Source organism: Strigops habroptila, chromosome 15 (genome assembly GCF_004027225.2).
Source record: "Strigops habroptila isolate Jane chromosome 15, bStrHab1.2.pri, whole genome shotgun sequence".
Classification (NCBI taxonomy): domain Eukaryota; kingdom Metazoa; phylum Chordata; class Aves; order Psittaciformes; family Psittacidae; genus Strigops; species Strigops habroptila.
This window is the reverse complement of record NC_044291.2, coordinates 9,365,405-9,379,976: the sequence shown is the minus strand read 5'-3', so window position 1 is coordinate 9,379,976 and position 14,572 is coordinate 9,365,405. Positions and strand designations below refer to the sequence as shown.

The 14,572-nt window shown below is 54.5% G+C and overlaps 1 protein-coding gene across 3 annotated transcripts in view; it reads left to right on the top strand.

The window, feature by feature from the left end:
- Positions 1–14,572, top strand: part of LOC115617202 (collagen alpha-1(I) chain-like) — an 87,345-nt gene that overhangs the window by 51,937 nt on the left and 20,836 nt on the right. For all 3 annotated transcript variants that reach the window (XM_030507430.1, XM_030507429.1, XM_030507431.1), the window contains exons 9-21: positions 737–781; positions 1,632–1,751; positions 6,505–6,543; positions 6,674–6,727; positions 7,504–7,557; positions 10,574–10,681; positions 11,855–11,908; positions 12,737–12,790; positions 12,922–12,966; positions 13,213–13,266; positions 13,919–13,963; positions 14,299–14,352; positions 14,432–14,476. In XM_030507430.1, the coding sequence (XP_030363290.1) occupies positions 737–781; positions 1,632–1,751; positions 6,505–6,543; positions 6,674–6,727; positions 7,504–7,557; positions 10,574–10,681; positions 11,855–11,908; positions 12,737–12,790; positions 12,922–12,966; positions 13,213–13,266; positions 13,919–13,963; positions 14,299–14,352; positions 14,432–14,476 (771 nt within the window). The remainder of the gene's footprint in view (positions 1–736; positions 782–1,631; positions 1,752–6,504; positions 6,544–6,673; positions 6,728–7,503; positions 7,558–10,573; positions 10,682–11,854; positions 11,909–12,736; positions 12,791–12,921; positions 12,967–13,212; positions 13,267–13,918; positions 13,964–14,298; positions 14,353–14,431; positions 14,477–14,572) is intronic.

Below are 14,572 nucleotides of genomic sequence, written 5' to 3'. Positions count from 1 at the left end.
GGAGGTGAGGACCAGCTGCAGCAGGGATGCAGCATGGCTGTGCTGGGGTGGAGATGACTCCATGTGGATTCTCAGGCTCGGACAAGGCTGTTTGCAAGCTCAGAACAAAAAGCAGCTGCAACTGAAGCCATCAGATCCGCAGCAGACATGCAGTAGACGCTGCGCTGCAGCCTGGCGTGCTATCAGTTTCTGCTGACATCTTCCAGCTGGATTTCTTTATCAAGCAAAGCCAGGATCTCCATCTGACTCTGTTCCTGTCCAGACAGATGCTTTGGTGAGCCCTGAAGTGGGGTCACTGCTTGGCTCAATGTGCGCTTTTGGCTAGAGAGGAGCTAGATCAGATCTCACACAAGCCACAGATGTTTGCATTCTCCTCCAAACTACTGTGTGAGCATGTGGCCCTGATCCAGCTTTATGGGATTGTTTCTTAACACCTTCCCTTTCCACACCATGTGTCAGGAAAGTCACTTCTGCAGTCTGGAGTTATGGTGTGGGGCACTTCTGTGATGGATGCTGAGCAGAGCAGGAGAGTGGGAAGGGAGCAGCATAGGGTGCAATTTCCACCCCACCACTCTTTGGGGTGTTTCTTTGAGACTTGGTGCTAATGCTTTCGCTCAGTTCCTGCTTCCCTGGGGCCAGGATGGCCATAGGAGGGGTCACCCAGCCACTGTGGGATACCCCCTGGTTGTGGGGTTCTCCCTTCAGGGTGACACAGTTCTTCTCCTTTGCCTTTCAGGGCTGTCCTGGGAGGCGTGGACTGGTGGGACCCAAAGGAGACAAAGTGAGTATCCAGGAGAACACGGGATGTAGGGTCTGCAGTGAATACACAGATGGTTTGGGTTGATTTGGATGGTTTTCATCAAGAGGGCACTGTGGGATTCTGAAGCTGCTTCTGGTGGCCCTTGATGTGCATTTGGTAAAAGAAAGAACTGTTGTTACCAAGTATTTTAAGCCCAGGCTCAGGACTGAGCTGACTGGACAAGATGCTGTCTTTCCCCTGAGCCACCTAATGGCTCTGCAAAGGCAGCAGAGCAGGGAAATGAAGCAGCGTTAGCTCAGGTTGCCTGGAGGAGGGATGCTGGTGTGCCCCAGTGTCCAGCCCCTTCTGTATCCACCAGCTCATCTTGGAGGGACATGTCTTCCAGCACCGTGTTGGGCAGACCCAGGCTGTCCTTCCTGCTCTGGGAACCTGGTGCACAGCGCCCTGCATGGCACAGCTTGGTCTCCTGTTGCACACAGCATTGCCCAGTGCGCTGGCAGATGCTTGGAGATGCCCTGGATTAAGGATGGTGCCTCAGTTTCCCTATCAGTAAAACAGCATGAGTGCTCCTAACCACCATTGCATGGGAGTTTCCATCTTTCCCGAGCTGTAGAGGGGCAAACTCCTTGTCCCACAAGCCATGCTACTTCTGTGTGCATTGGCTTCAATACCTGTGGCTCTTAGATGGGTCTGGGCACATCTCAGAAGCTCATTCCTTTTGCTTTCCCTGTCGCCAGGGTTATTTAGACCTTGGGAGCTGGTTTGAACCCAGGAACATGCCTAGGCCCAGACTCCACTTAGAGGCTGACTTGAATGTCCAGCCTGTGTTGGCTGTTAGACTGGCTTTAAGGAGCTGCCCTTCTCTCCGCAGGGGTACCCCGGCGCCGTGGGGCGCACAGGCCTCCCAGGTGATCCGGGCCCCATGGGCATCCCCGGTGTTCCCACCATCGTGCTCTGGAGGAACTCCAGGGAGGACTGGCAGACCTTCACGGTGAGTTACAGCCGCACTGGGCGAGCACCTAGGGAGCTCCATGTTCAAATCCCCACCAGCTCCTGCTCTGCTGGGATGAGAGCTGGGAGGAACGGTTCCCCGTGGTTTGAGGTTCCTAATCTGTTGGGATAGAGGGAACATGCTAAGGATACAGGTGTAGCTCACTGGGAATGGCTCTGTTGGCAGATAAAATGGGATCAATGTGCAGCCCATTTACACCCCTATGCTCACACAGCCATTCCCCTGAGACTGGCTGGCAGATCTTGGGTCCCTGTGGTCCACATTCACATCTATGACCTCCCTATTGTGGTTCATGCCCTACCTCTGTAGAATAGGGAACAAAGAAGGTCTTAAGTCATGCAGAAAGCAGCTCCTTTCCTGCTCTGTGTTGCTGGTTACAAAGCATTGCTCCTATTTTCCACCATATCGTAGAGTCACAGACTGGTTTGTGTTGCAAGGCAGCTAAAGCTCATCCAGTTCCAACCCCCTGCCACAGGCAGGGACACCTTCCACTAAAGCAGGTTGCTCCAAGCCCCATCTCTGCTGTGTGCCATGGCTCTGGCTCACAGGGTTTGTGCCCATCCAGCTTCTTGCCAAGATGAGATACTTCCTCAGCTGAACCCTGCTGCTGTGGGGACAGTGCTTGAGGTGCTGCAGAACTCCCTGCACTGTGGGAGCAATCACTGCAATGACCCAGCAATCCTCATCCAGGTTCCCCATAGCGACTGCTGTGGTTTAGCTTTGTTTCAACCCCCTCTCGAGCCTTTCCTGGGCCAGGCAGGGCAGCAGCTGAAGGCACTGGGTTACTAGTGCCTGAGGCAGCTCACCAACCTGGGGCTGGAGCTCCCCGGAGCAGGGATGCATTGTGCATCTGCAGTGTGCCTCTGATGGGGCTGCAGCCTGTCCAGATAATATCAGCTGCTTCAAGCAGAGGCCAGGGAGGGTGGCCTGCAAAGCAAGTTGGTGCCAGGGGCACAGTAATGGGCCAGGCTCGATGCTCCAGCCCTCTAAAAACTTCAATGACCTTGGGTAGGACATTTGACTGCTCTTCAACTCATTCATTTGTGAATGCACCCTCTGCTCCAGGGCAATGCCTTCAGTGCTGGCCAGAGGGTACAGTGAGGAGCATCTCTGCTCTTCCATCACTGCACCACGGTGCTGGCTGGAGGTAGGAGCTGGGGAGTGGTCCTGTGCTGGTCTGAGCTTGGATTGACCAACCAGAGCCCTTGGGCCAGCCCTGCCTGTTCAGTTTGGCATTGGATTGGATCAAAGCAGCTGCAGAAGATCAATACCTGCCATAGCAGAGATCAGATTCCTCCTAGGAAGCACGGGAAAGCTGATCACTGGGAGAATCTTGGTTGACCTGTAGGACCTCCATGTTCTCCTGGCCTCCTGCTGCCCTAGAGCTGGTGCTGTGCTGATATCAGTGCTCACACACCTATTGCAGGCATACAGCGCTGGGGACCAGAGCAAACACGGGTAGGAGAGAGTGAGCTGGAAGAAGCCAGCAATGCCAGAGTGCATCCCTGTACCTGTGCCAGGGCAATCTCCTTCCTCCCAGGGTGTTCGGGGCAGACATCTGCATAATCCCATTGTCAGGACACAGTTACTGCACTTTGCAGGGCTGTTCATGCTCTTTGCTCTGCACACTCACTCAGAATTGTCTATTTTTCCTTGTCTCCCTTTGGAAAGGGGCCTCAGGCTTTGTTCTTCCACAGGAAGCAACGCTCATGCCTATGGATGTTGCCGTGGACCGCGATTCCTTTGGTGTAGCACCACCTTTGAAGCTGAGGCATTGGGAATGCTGCAGGGAGCAGACGGGCTGCTCTGTGTTTGGGAAGGAGCTGGAGGGCTCCCAGGGACTGGATGTTGGCTCGTGGCCCAGGGCTTTTGGCAAGGAGCTGATCTGGAGGGGAAGGAGGTGTCTAGCGAGGGGCACCCACAGCCTCGCTGGGCTTTGTGTCTGTGCCCCACTGACCCTGGCGACAGGAAACAGGAGTGCTAAACATGGGCTGGGCTTTGCTAAGCTGGGTTGAGATAACACAGGGAGGAAAACTGATGCTGGCTGCTGTGAGGGGGGGGTCTGCTTCTGCAGCCCCCTACAACTTACTGAAGAGGTGGAGAAATGTGGCTTGGAACAGGGCTGCTGTTCTGAACAGAGGGATTGCGATCTGCAGGCTGCAGGGGTTTGTCATTGGCTCAGCCTTTGGATGTACAAGTCAGAGGAGCCACCTCTCAGCCTGGGGGATGGAATGCAGTGTGATGGAATGGGAAAAAAGGGACATCAGTGACTGTCCCAGAGCAGTTACAGCTGCTGCTTTTCCATCCCGGTGGAACAAGCCATGGGAACTGAGCAAAACAAGATAGACGTGGACCTGCTTAAGCGAGTCCAGAGAAGGGCCATGGAGATGATGGAGGGGCTTTGGACAAGGGATGTGGGGACAGGACAAGGGGAATGGCTTTAACCTGCCAGAGGGGAGATTGAGATGAGCTCTTAGGCAGAAGCTCTTCCCTGTGAGGGTGCTGAGGCGCTGGCACAGGGTGCCCAGAGAAGCTGTGGCTGCCCCATCCCTGGCAGTGTTCAAGGCCAGGTTGGACACAGGGGCTTGGAGCAACCTGCTCTAGTGGAAGGTGTCCCTGCCCATGGCAGGGGTTGGAACTGGATGATCTTAAGGTCCCTTCCAACACAAAGCAGGCTGGGATTCTGTGATTCTGTAACCTGCAGAGCTGCCTGAAAGGTTTTCCCTGACCTGCTCTCAGGCTGGAGCTGCACAGGAGGACAGATCCGTAGGGGATCACTCCCCATCCTCCATCCCCTGCTCACCATCCCTCCTCCCATCACCCCGCTCCCCCTGACCAGAGCTGCAGCAGCAAGGCACTGACTGTTTCCTGCTGTAGCTGCAGAAGGCAGTTAATTCTCTCCCCTCTCCTTGGCATCTGGAGCTCTGAAATACGAGTTCACGTCTCCGGTGGGATTTTTTACCCCCCTCTTTTTAAAAGGTTGGATTTTTTTTATTTGAAGCCTAATGAAATAATATCCCGTCACGAGTGAATCTGAGTTCACGGATTCCTGAGACAAGGCAGAAGCATTGGCCATACTCCAACCCCCAAATCCCAGTGTCTGAGCAGCTTTTGAGAGAAATGAGAACTGGAGGGACAGGAAGACCATGGCCTGGCCCTGGCAAGGGCTGCACCCGTTTGCTCATGGTAACCAAACTGGGATCGGCTGGAAAGGAACAGAGGTGCCTGGTGTGGTGTTCGAGCAGTTCAATGCATCCATCCATCATCCAGCCCCCAGCGCCCTGCTCATTATTAGAAACATTCCCATATGTTGAAAGCTCTGTGTTTAGTTTGAGTAATGAGTTCCTTGGCTCCTTCCCTTCTTTCCCTTCTGGTATCTTTAGAAGGGGGACATGAGGGGGGTTCCCAGCACCCCCAAGCCTAAAGCTGGGGAGCACATGGGAATCCTGTCCCTCCAGCTACTTCAGGCTGTGGTGAAGAACAAGGAGGGGGCTTTTCTTCGCCTTTCATGCAAGACAGGGTTTGGAGGACCTGCCGGGACCATGTGTCTTGGCTCGTCGTGTGGAGGAGGAGGAGGAGGAAGGATGGGTTTTGACTCCTGAGTGTTGTGGTTTGTGCTGCTGGGAGGGCAGGAGGATGGCTGGAGATGTGCTGGAGATGTATTGGAGATGGGGGCCTACAAGGATGCCACATAAGGACTCTTCATCTACAGGGACTGTAGTGATAGGACAAGGAGTGATGGGTTCAAACTGAAACAGGGGAAGTTCAGGTTAGATCTAAGGCAGCAGCTCTTCCCTGTGAGGGTGCTGAGGCGCTGGCACAGGGTGCCCAGAGAAGCTGTGGCTGCCCCATCCCTGGCAGTGTTCAAGGCCAGGTTGGACACAGGGGCTTGGAGCAACCTGCTCTAGTGGAAGGTGTCCCTGCCCGTGGCAGGGGTTGGAACTGGAGGAGCTTTAAGGTCCCTTCCAACCCAAACCATTCTATGATTCTATGTGTTGTAGATGTGTTGGAGATAGACATCATTTTGTTTCCTTGCCATAACCCAAAACCTGGGAGAACGTGGCTTGGAAGTGTGTGGAGAAGATGCTGCTCTATGAGATTTTAGGATCTTTATGAAATACAACAGGATTAGCTGTGACTGTGATTGGATTATTTTACCCTGTGGCTTTTGGGTGGGCATTTTCCCCTCTTTGTGGTCATCTGGTCTCCTAACCAACTGGAAGTACATGAAAGATTTGCTTGCTGGGAGCATCAAGGAGAAAGCCTCTGGCCACGACTGCTCCAGGGCTTTGGATTAGGCTGGTTGGGATGAGGTTTCCCACCTGGGGCAAACTGCAGTGTGAAAACAGCAGGTTTAGTCCAGCCTGGGCTAAGGATGATGCTACCTGCGCTCACCAACACCACATTGACAACCTCTGCCTCTGCAAGATGTGTCCCAAGGCTGCTGTGGGCATCCATGGGGGAGCTGAACTGCAGCAGACTTCAGAAGTGAGCTCTCTTGCCTTAATTTGCTGATAAGGCCAAGGTAGTTCCTTATCTCCTGCACATTGTCCTCAGATTAAGCCTTCTCCTGTGACTCGAATACACACAGTATAAAAAGAATCAGTGAATTAGAGGATTGCTTCATTGCTGTGTCCTCCCAAGCAATGGGAAAAATAATTTGAAGCAGCAAAAATGGATTTAGGACTTATTTATTTATTACATTTTGCTTTTTTCCCCGCTCTCCATTCAGCAATCATCATTTTACCAGCTCCTGCATGCAGGCTGGCCGGTGAGTATTGCTCTGAAGTACCTTATTCTGTGGTTTGGGTTTTCTCTTGGCTTGGTCAGCTGCATTTTCTTCTCTCCAATCCCTTTACCAATGAGATGTGCTTTACCAACGTTCATCTCTTTTAATGCAGAGGAAACCCGGAGCCCCTGGGCCCCCAGGACATCCAGGGAGAACAGGAGCACCTGTAAGTAAGAAATCCCCGTGTCCTTTGTGCAGTTGGGTGATGCTTGGTTCCCCTACCTGGGGCAGCTCGCAGAGTCCATGTCCCCAGTCACTTGCACTGGGCTGCCCTGGAAAGGGTCTGTTTCTGGTGGCTCCTGACATGCTGTAATTAAAGGCCTTGGGATTGGGTTTCAAAGAAGCCTCATGGCTTGTCTGCTTCCCGCCGGAACCCAGGTGATGGATGATACCAGACTCCCTGGGTTGCATTGGCAGATGCAGCCTCTGTCTCTGCCAGCTGAAAGATGCTGGCTTATCTTCCCCAGGGAATCAGGTTCCTGCCCTGTGTTTGGATGGGGATCATTTGGAACCCTCCCAGAGGCACAAAATCAAGCCAAGGAATGGCTGATGAACTACCTGTGTGGGGCCAGCCGCAGGCTGGTGGGTCTGCAGCCCCAGGGATGCTGGGTCATGCTTTCTCCCCATCGCCCCAGCTGGCCTCTGTGAACAGGGCAGTGGCATGAGGTAAAGGAAATGAAGGCAAAACTCCCTGTCCCGACCTTCCATAGGGCACCAAAGAAAAGGGGGAAGTGGGTCTGTCACCACCTCCAAACCTGCCCTGGCCACAGAGTCCATGGAAGTGGTCAGGGTGTGCTGAGGGATGTGAATCCTCCTGCTCTGCCCTGCATGAAGCTGCCTCTGAGCATGTTGTCCTCTCCATGATGGCCTCCGTGAGCTGCTCTTGGCATGGGGCAGGATGGGGGGGACACGTTTGTTGACTTGATCCCTGTTTGTGCACAGGGACCCTGCGGAGATCCGGGGGAGCCGGGTGAGAAAGGCCGTCGGGGGTACACGGTGAGTGGGGTGCTGGGGAGGGGGGTGTGGGGAGAGCCCAGTTTGGAGAGGTTCAATGTGCCCTTCAGGCTGTGCTGGGGATCCTTGGAGACTCTGGCTCTCTTGGATCAAGCCCTGGAGCTCCAGGTGAGGAAGAACTCCAACAGGCAGGTTTGGTGCCTGTTTGGGAGCTGGGCAAGGAAACATGTTCGTGGTTTGAAGGGTCATGGGAGCACAAGCTCATGGCAAAATTCCATAAAATCATGGAATGGTTTGTGTTGGAAGGGACCTTAAAGCTCCTCCAGTTCCAACCCCTGCCACAGGCAGGGACACCTTCCACTAGAGCAGGTTGCTCCAAGCCCCTGTGTCCAACCTGGCCTTGAACACTGCCAGGGATGGGGCAGCCACAGCTTCTCTGGGCACCCTGTGCCAGCGCCTCAGCACCCTCACAGGGAACAACTTCTTCCTTAGATCTAACCTGAACTTCCCCTGTTTCAGTTTGAACCCATCACCCCTTGCCCTATCACTACAGTCCCTGTAGATGAAGAGTCCTTATGTGGCATCCTTGTAGCCCCTTCAGACACTGGAAGCTGCTCTGAGGTCTCACCGCAGCTTCTCTTCTCCAGGCTGAACAGCCCCAATGTTCTCAGCCTGTCTTTGTATCACTCCATGCCCTCAGCTGGACACAAGCTGGCACGGTTGTCCCTACACAGCTTGGTGTCCTCCAGCACCCCTCTGCATCTTGCTCATTTGTTCTGGTTGCTGCTGGGCTGCTCCAAAGGGACAGCAGAGCCCATCCCACTGCTCCTGTCTCCCTGCTCACCCTCTACTGAAGCAACCATCTTCCTTCAGCCCTCCAGTGTTTCCCACCCTGCAAAGCATCTCCCGGCAACCTTAACCACATCACCGTGGTCCCCTTGGTTCTCTCTCAGCAATGACCTTCCTTTCCTCCTGTCATCATTGTCATCATGTCTTCCTCTCCAAAACTGGAGTTGCTTTTCCTCTGGCTTGAGAAGAGGAGCCAAGGAAGGTTTACATGAACTGATGCTGGAGGAGGATGGTGAGCAGGACATGGGCTGGTTCTGACAGCTGTGTTGAATCTTTGAGCCACTAAAGCTCATGGCAAAAGTTAGAGTGGATTTCTTGAGCAAGAAACGCAGCTACACCATCGGGCACTGTGTGTCTGCTCTCCATCACACATCCTGCTCCTAGGGTCCTGTCAGCCCCACTCCCCTGCAGCAGGGATGCACCCCTGGGACACTGCTTTACCAGCTGCCAACATCTGGAAGGCGTCACTGACTCTGTTAAGCCGGTTGAGTGTAAACACTGGAGTCTGTCAGTGTAGCTCAACCGAGAGGTGCCGAAGTTCTTCTCAGTCTTCACATAAACAGAATCTGGAGGGGAGTCAGCAGTTTAGGGGGGGATTAACACAGGAATGGAAACAAGCAAATTCTTTCCACCCATCACAGTCCATGTGCAAGCCTGATGGCTTTGGGTTGACTGGCTGTGTCATGTCCACAGCCCTGTCTCCATCCCCCTGCTCTCCTGCTCTTGCTTTGGCATCTCCTGAAGGCTTTAAGTGGCAGGTTTCCAACCAGGAAATTCAGCTCAATTTTGGGCTCAGCTCTTGACCAGTCTGGGGTGGGTTTTGTTAAGGTTCACGTTTCTAGACCTTGGCCCAAGAGGTCTTCGATGCCTGTTGAGTCTCGAACAGGTCTCCGCTCTCTGCTTTGATTGACCAGGGGATGCTGATGGGATGACAGCAGGGGTGAGGAAGAGGAAGAGGGATTTCATCCACCTGCATTAGCCCCTGAGCGCACGTTGGGTCAGGTTTGCCCATGGTGTGTTTTGCATCTACTCAGGCTCCCCTGCCCAGAGCACAGCCCGAGGTGCAGTGCAACCTTCCTGCAAGATTGTAAAGAACAATATTCCCCAATTGCAAAGAACAAAGAAATAGTCCCCAAAGCCAGGACTGGATGTGGAATGGGGCAAAAATGCTGCATTTTGGGCTGGTGCCTCAAACATACATGGGCACTAGTGAGCTATGGGGATGCACATGGCTGTTTGAGATGCTGAAGGCCTTGGGGAGGGAGATGGCAAAGCAAACCTGCCTCAAACAAGCTGTTGTATTTTCACAACCACATTCCTCACTTGCAGCTGCACCTTCCAGCGTTCCCTTCAAACTCTGACTTTACGACCTAAAACAAAGCCCAGTTTTTGGACTTGGCCAAATGTCCCAAAGTTGTTGAGAAATCCAAACAATCAAAGGGATTTGAAGGGAAATCTCTTTGTTCCAGACTGCTTTATCCTGCCTTAATTCAGAATTGCCAGTGAGCTAAGGGGTAAACACAAGCTACCCTTAAGCTTTAGCTGGTGATGCCCAGCCCAGAGGAATCTGCTTAGGCTCTTGCATCTTTGGATGCCGGAGAGGGGCTCTTCATCAGGGCCTGTAGGGATGGGACAAGGGGGAATGGCTTTAACCTGCCCGAGGGGAGACTGAGATGAGCTCTGAGGCAGAAGTTCCTCCCTGTGAGGGTGCTGAGGCGCTGGCACAGGGTGCCCAGAGAAGCTGTGGCTGCCCCATCCCTGGCAGTGTTCAAGGCCAGGTTGGACACAGGGGCTTGGAGCAACCTGCTCTAGTGGAAGGTGTCCCTGCCTGTGGCAGGGGTTGGAACTGGAGGAGCTTTAAGCTCCCTTCAACCCAAACCAGTCTGGGATTCTTTGATTCTGTGTGGGAAAGCCTCAGAAATGCCTTGGAGTGTTGGCTCCAGAGCCAAGAAGCAGATGGAGAAGGCTTTCATTTGACCACTTAGTGCACTGCTTCTTCCTGGCCTTCTGCTTTGTTCCCTGCTGGTTTTGGTTGGAGATCCTGGGCACATCCACATCCCAGTGTTGGGACGCACAAAACTTCTCCCCTAGCCATCCCTCCTCATCCCCGTGTGAGGAGGTAGGAAGCAGGCAGGGCTCACTGTTTCATTTCTTGGTGTCATCCTGATGTGGATATTTCATGTCTCCGTGCTTGGCTCTTCCCCCACAGGGTGAAGCCGGGCTCCAGGGCTCGCAGGGACGCATGGGTCACCCTGGCTTGGATGGCAAACCTGGCTTGGATGGGAAACCGGGGCCGTGGGGGCTGCCAGGAGAGCAGGTGAGCCATGGGCGAGCAGGGCCATGGGGTGCCAGTGTTGGGCATGGGAAAGTTGCAGCCCCAAGCCCTGGGCAGGAGACAAGGGGATCTAATGCTCTGCATGTTCATTTGCCCCTTTAACTAAAGTGTTAAGTTTACAAACCCAGGCAGTCCTGGATCAGTTCATATTTCCCTCACACACAAACAAAAAGGTCTGTAGAACACCAGACTTGTGTATTAAGGTGCAGCTGGGATAACATGAGCACTGCACATCCTGTATTGTGGGGGCTGGAGCAAGCGGGATGGGCTGTTCTGCATCTGAGCCTCCTATTGCTTTTATGGGAGAAAATCCTGGGGGTGGGAGGAGGGAAAGAAATAAAGTTAATTATGGATTCCTGGATAGTGTTCAAGCCATGAATCATAGAATAATAGACTGGTTGGTGTTGGAAGGGACCTTAAAGCTCATCCAGTCCCAACCCCCTGCCACGGGCAGGGACACCTTCCACTAGAGCAGGTTGCTCCAAGCCCCTGTGTCCAACCTGGCCTTGAACACTGCCAGGGATGGGGCAGCCACAGCTTCTCTGGGCACCCTGTGCCAGCACCTCAGCACCCTCACAGGGAAGAGCTTCTGCCTCAGAGCTCATCTCAATCTCCCCTCTGGCAGGTTAAAGCCATTCCTCTTGGCCTGTCCCTACAGGCCCTTGTCCAAAGCCCCTCTCCAGGTTTCCTGGAGCCCCTTTAGGCACTGGAGCTGCTCTAAGGTCTCCCCTTCAGGAGCCTTCTCTTCTCCAGGCTGCCCCAGCCCAGCTCTCTCAGCCTGGCTCCAGAGCAGAGCTGCTCCAGCCCTCGCAGCAGCTCCGTGGCCTCCTCTGGACTCACTCCAACAGCTCCACAAAGCTGGTCACTCGATGGTGTGATGTCCCTGCCCTTTTTCAGACCCCTGGCAGCAATCCCTGTGGAATACAGCCAACACATGGGGGCTTGGAAGTTTTCTCAGTGGGCTTTTGGAGGATGGTGGCAGGGACTGGACCACGCTGAGAGGTCTGGGGCTCTCAGCAGCCCCCCAGCAGTCCGCACTGGGGTGTCTGTGAGCAGAAGGCAGCAGCTCCCAGTGCAGCAGGGCTGGAACTGGGTACGGATGGGAAGCACTGGGGCATCCCCTCAACTGCTCTGCTCCTTTCTCCCTCTCCGCAGGGGCTGCAGGGCTTCCAGGGTGACTGGGGGCTGGCTGGTGAGAAGGGAGAAGAGGTAAGCTGGCTCTCACTGCCCCACTCCCAGTGCAGACACTTACTGCCAAGCAGCAAGAGCTCTTTGTTACTGGCTTCACTGCTACTGCACCAGCAGTGCCTGGTACCCACATCACTGGGTTTCCAGGGGCTTGGCAGCCAGGATGTAAAATGTCCATAAAAAGACTAAATGCTGTGTTTTGTCACCTTTTTTTTCCCTTTCTAAATGTTAGCTATAATTTTGAGGAGATTTTGGGCTCCTCCTTGATCTGATCATAATGGGATGTTCGAAACCCAGGGTCTTCTTTTTGAAACAGCAGTCCCATGTGGTTTATGATCTGTCTTTTCTGGCCCATACTTTATGGTGCTTGTGAGCATCATAAGCATCACCAGCATCCATACAGAGAATCTCTTTCCCTCTCTGTGCTTGAGCACTTGGCAGCTGCCAACACAGGAAGCACTGAACCACTCATATGGGCCCATGATGTTTTCTTTTCCTTCCTCACTGCCACAGCGTGGAGCTCAGGGCACCCAGTGTCCTCCAAGGCACAGGCAATGGCCATGGCCCTGCCACAGCGCTGCCATGGGGACCCCATCCCTGCACACACTGGGACACCCCCTTCATGTCACGGTTGCATGTGGTGTGGTGCAGCACCAGCTTGGCACGCAACGGGGTGGCACTGTGCTGGGGACAAGCCAGGCTTCTCTTCTGGGGTGCCTCATTCAGCACAAGCTTGAGGGTTCCATCCCCCTGCACCACCCCAGAAGTCTTTTGGGGGTGCACAGCAGCCACGTTTTAGCTCCTGATGGCCCAGCTCGGGCTCATATGTCCTTGTTGTTCCCGTTTTAGGGTTTCTTGGGTGACCCTGGACCAGCTGGGGAGAAAGGAGAGAAGGGAGTGAAGGTGAGAGGGTGTCTGTCCTTGCTCTTGGCAGCCCTGCCTGGGTCGGACTGGGGGTGCCCTTCCCTACCATGGCCCCCCCAGCCCCAGGCCATGCTCTCCTCCATGGCTCAGGCTGCTCTTGGCTTTTCCAGGGGGTCAAGGGAGCAAATGGGCTGCCAGGTCCTGCCGGGCTTCACGTGAGTTAACGGGGAAGCTGGGGGTGTCTCGTCCCTGCCGAGCCGGGATTGCTCCTTCCTCCATCCCCTTTCCTTGGCTGACACTTTGCTCCTCTGTGGTGGCCCCAAGCCCCATCCCTGGCTCCAGCCCATGTTTTCCTGCCTTTGGTCAAAGCTGTCCCTGTGTTGCCCCTGATCCTCCTGCAATGGATGGGACAAAGGCGGGTGGGCACCTCACTGACCCCCCACTCCTGGCTTTTCTCCCAGGGGATGTCGGGTCTGAAGGGTGTGATGGGCTTCCAAGGCCCCGTGGGGCTGGAGGTGAGTGGTTTTGCTTTCTCTGTATCACCAGCCCTCCCTGAAGAGGTGCAGGAACCTGCTGCTCCCCATTGGAAAGATGGGTCCAAGGAGGGAGGACTTGGGCTTTGCAGGCCATTGCCACCACTTTGTGGTTTGCTCTTACTAAAGAGTGAACCCCAAGAGCTGGACCTAAACCACATCTGCAGCTTTGTCCTGGAGATGGCTCTTATTAATGGGGATACTGCTCCAGAGCAACCAGGCACATTGCATGCTGGGGACAGGAGCATCCCAGCTCATTCTCCTGGCTGGTGATGAAATGAGCCATTGCAGAGCACATTGCATGGGGGTTCCTTTTAGGTGACCACCTTCAGCTGAGCTGAATCCCAGGCTGACAGCCTCTGGGTTGCTGCTTTCAGCACCCTGATAGCTTTAACTGCTGCCACATCTATGGGAGGCATCCAAAGGGTCTGCAGAGGATGTAAAAGGAAAGTTGAAGTGGTTTGGTGGTGGTGAATGGAAGCATCTTCCAACATGAAGGGACTGGGGGAGCCGGGGAATGGCCAGGGAGCTGTTCAAAAGGGCATCATGTAGCTGGTGCTTGATGTGAAGACTAAAAGGAGAGGATCAGAACAAAGCAGGCTAGACAAACAGCATCCTTTCTGTCCTGCTGCAGGGAGAAGGTGGCTCTGTGGGTCCTCCGGGCCCTGCTGGCCCCATGGTAAGTCGCAGCTTTTCATTGCCAAAACATAGGCAGTGGCTGAGCTGGGGGAGCTGCTGCCATTTAGAGGCAGCAGGACCAGGGCAGGGCCACCATGGGCCACCATGGCTGGGATGTGCCACCATGTCCTGCCTGGTTTCATTCCTTGGGCTGGTTTATACCTGAGCATGTGTCTGCTTAAAGTGCAGCCTCCTGGTAATGGGGAGCAGGGAATGGCAAAGGTGCTAAAACTCATGCACACTGGTAAAGCCCCATGGGAGATGCCTTGGAGATTCCCCTCCCATCTCCTCCTCATGGTGCACGTGGCAGAGGGCTGCTCTCCTCTCCTGTTGCAGGGAGAGCCTGGCCAGCCAGGATCCGTTGGATGCCAAGGTGTCAATGGCTCTCAGGTGGGTCTGCCCCAGCTCCCATCCTTTGGGATTTCCCAGCCACTGCACTCACCCTGTCCATTCCCTGCTCTCTCCACAGGGAGAAATGGGTCCTCTTGGCTTGCCTGGCCCCCGGGGCCCCCAGGTATGTACATGCCTAATGAGGGATGAGCAAACCTCTTGGTGATGTGGGGTCTTGGGGGTGCCAGGATGGGGTCTAAGGGTCACCTGGAGGGGTCTC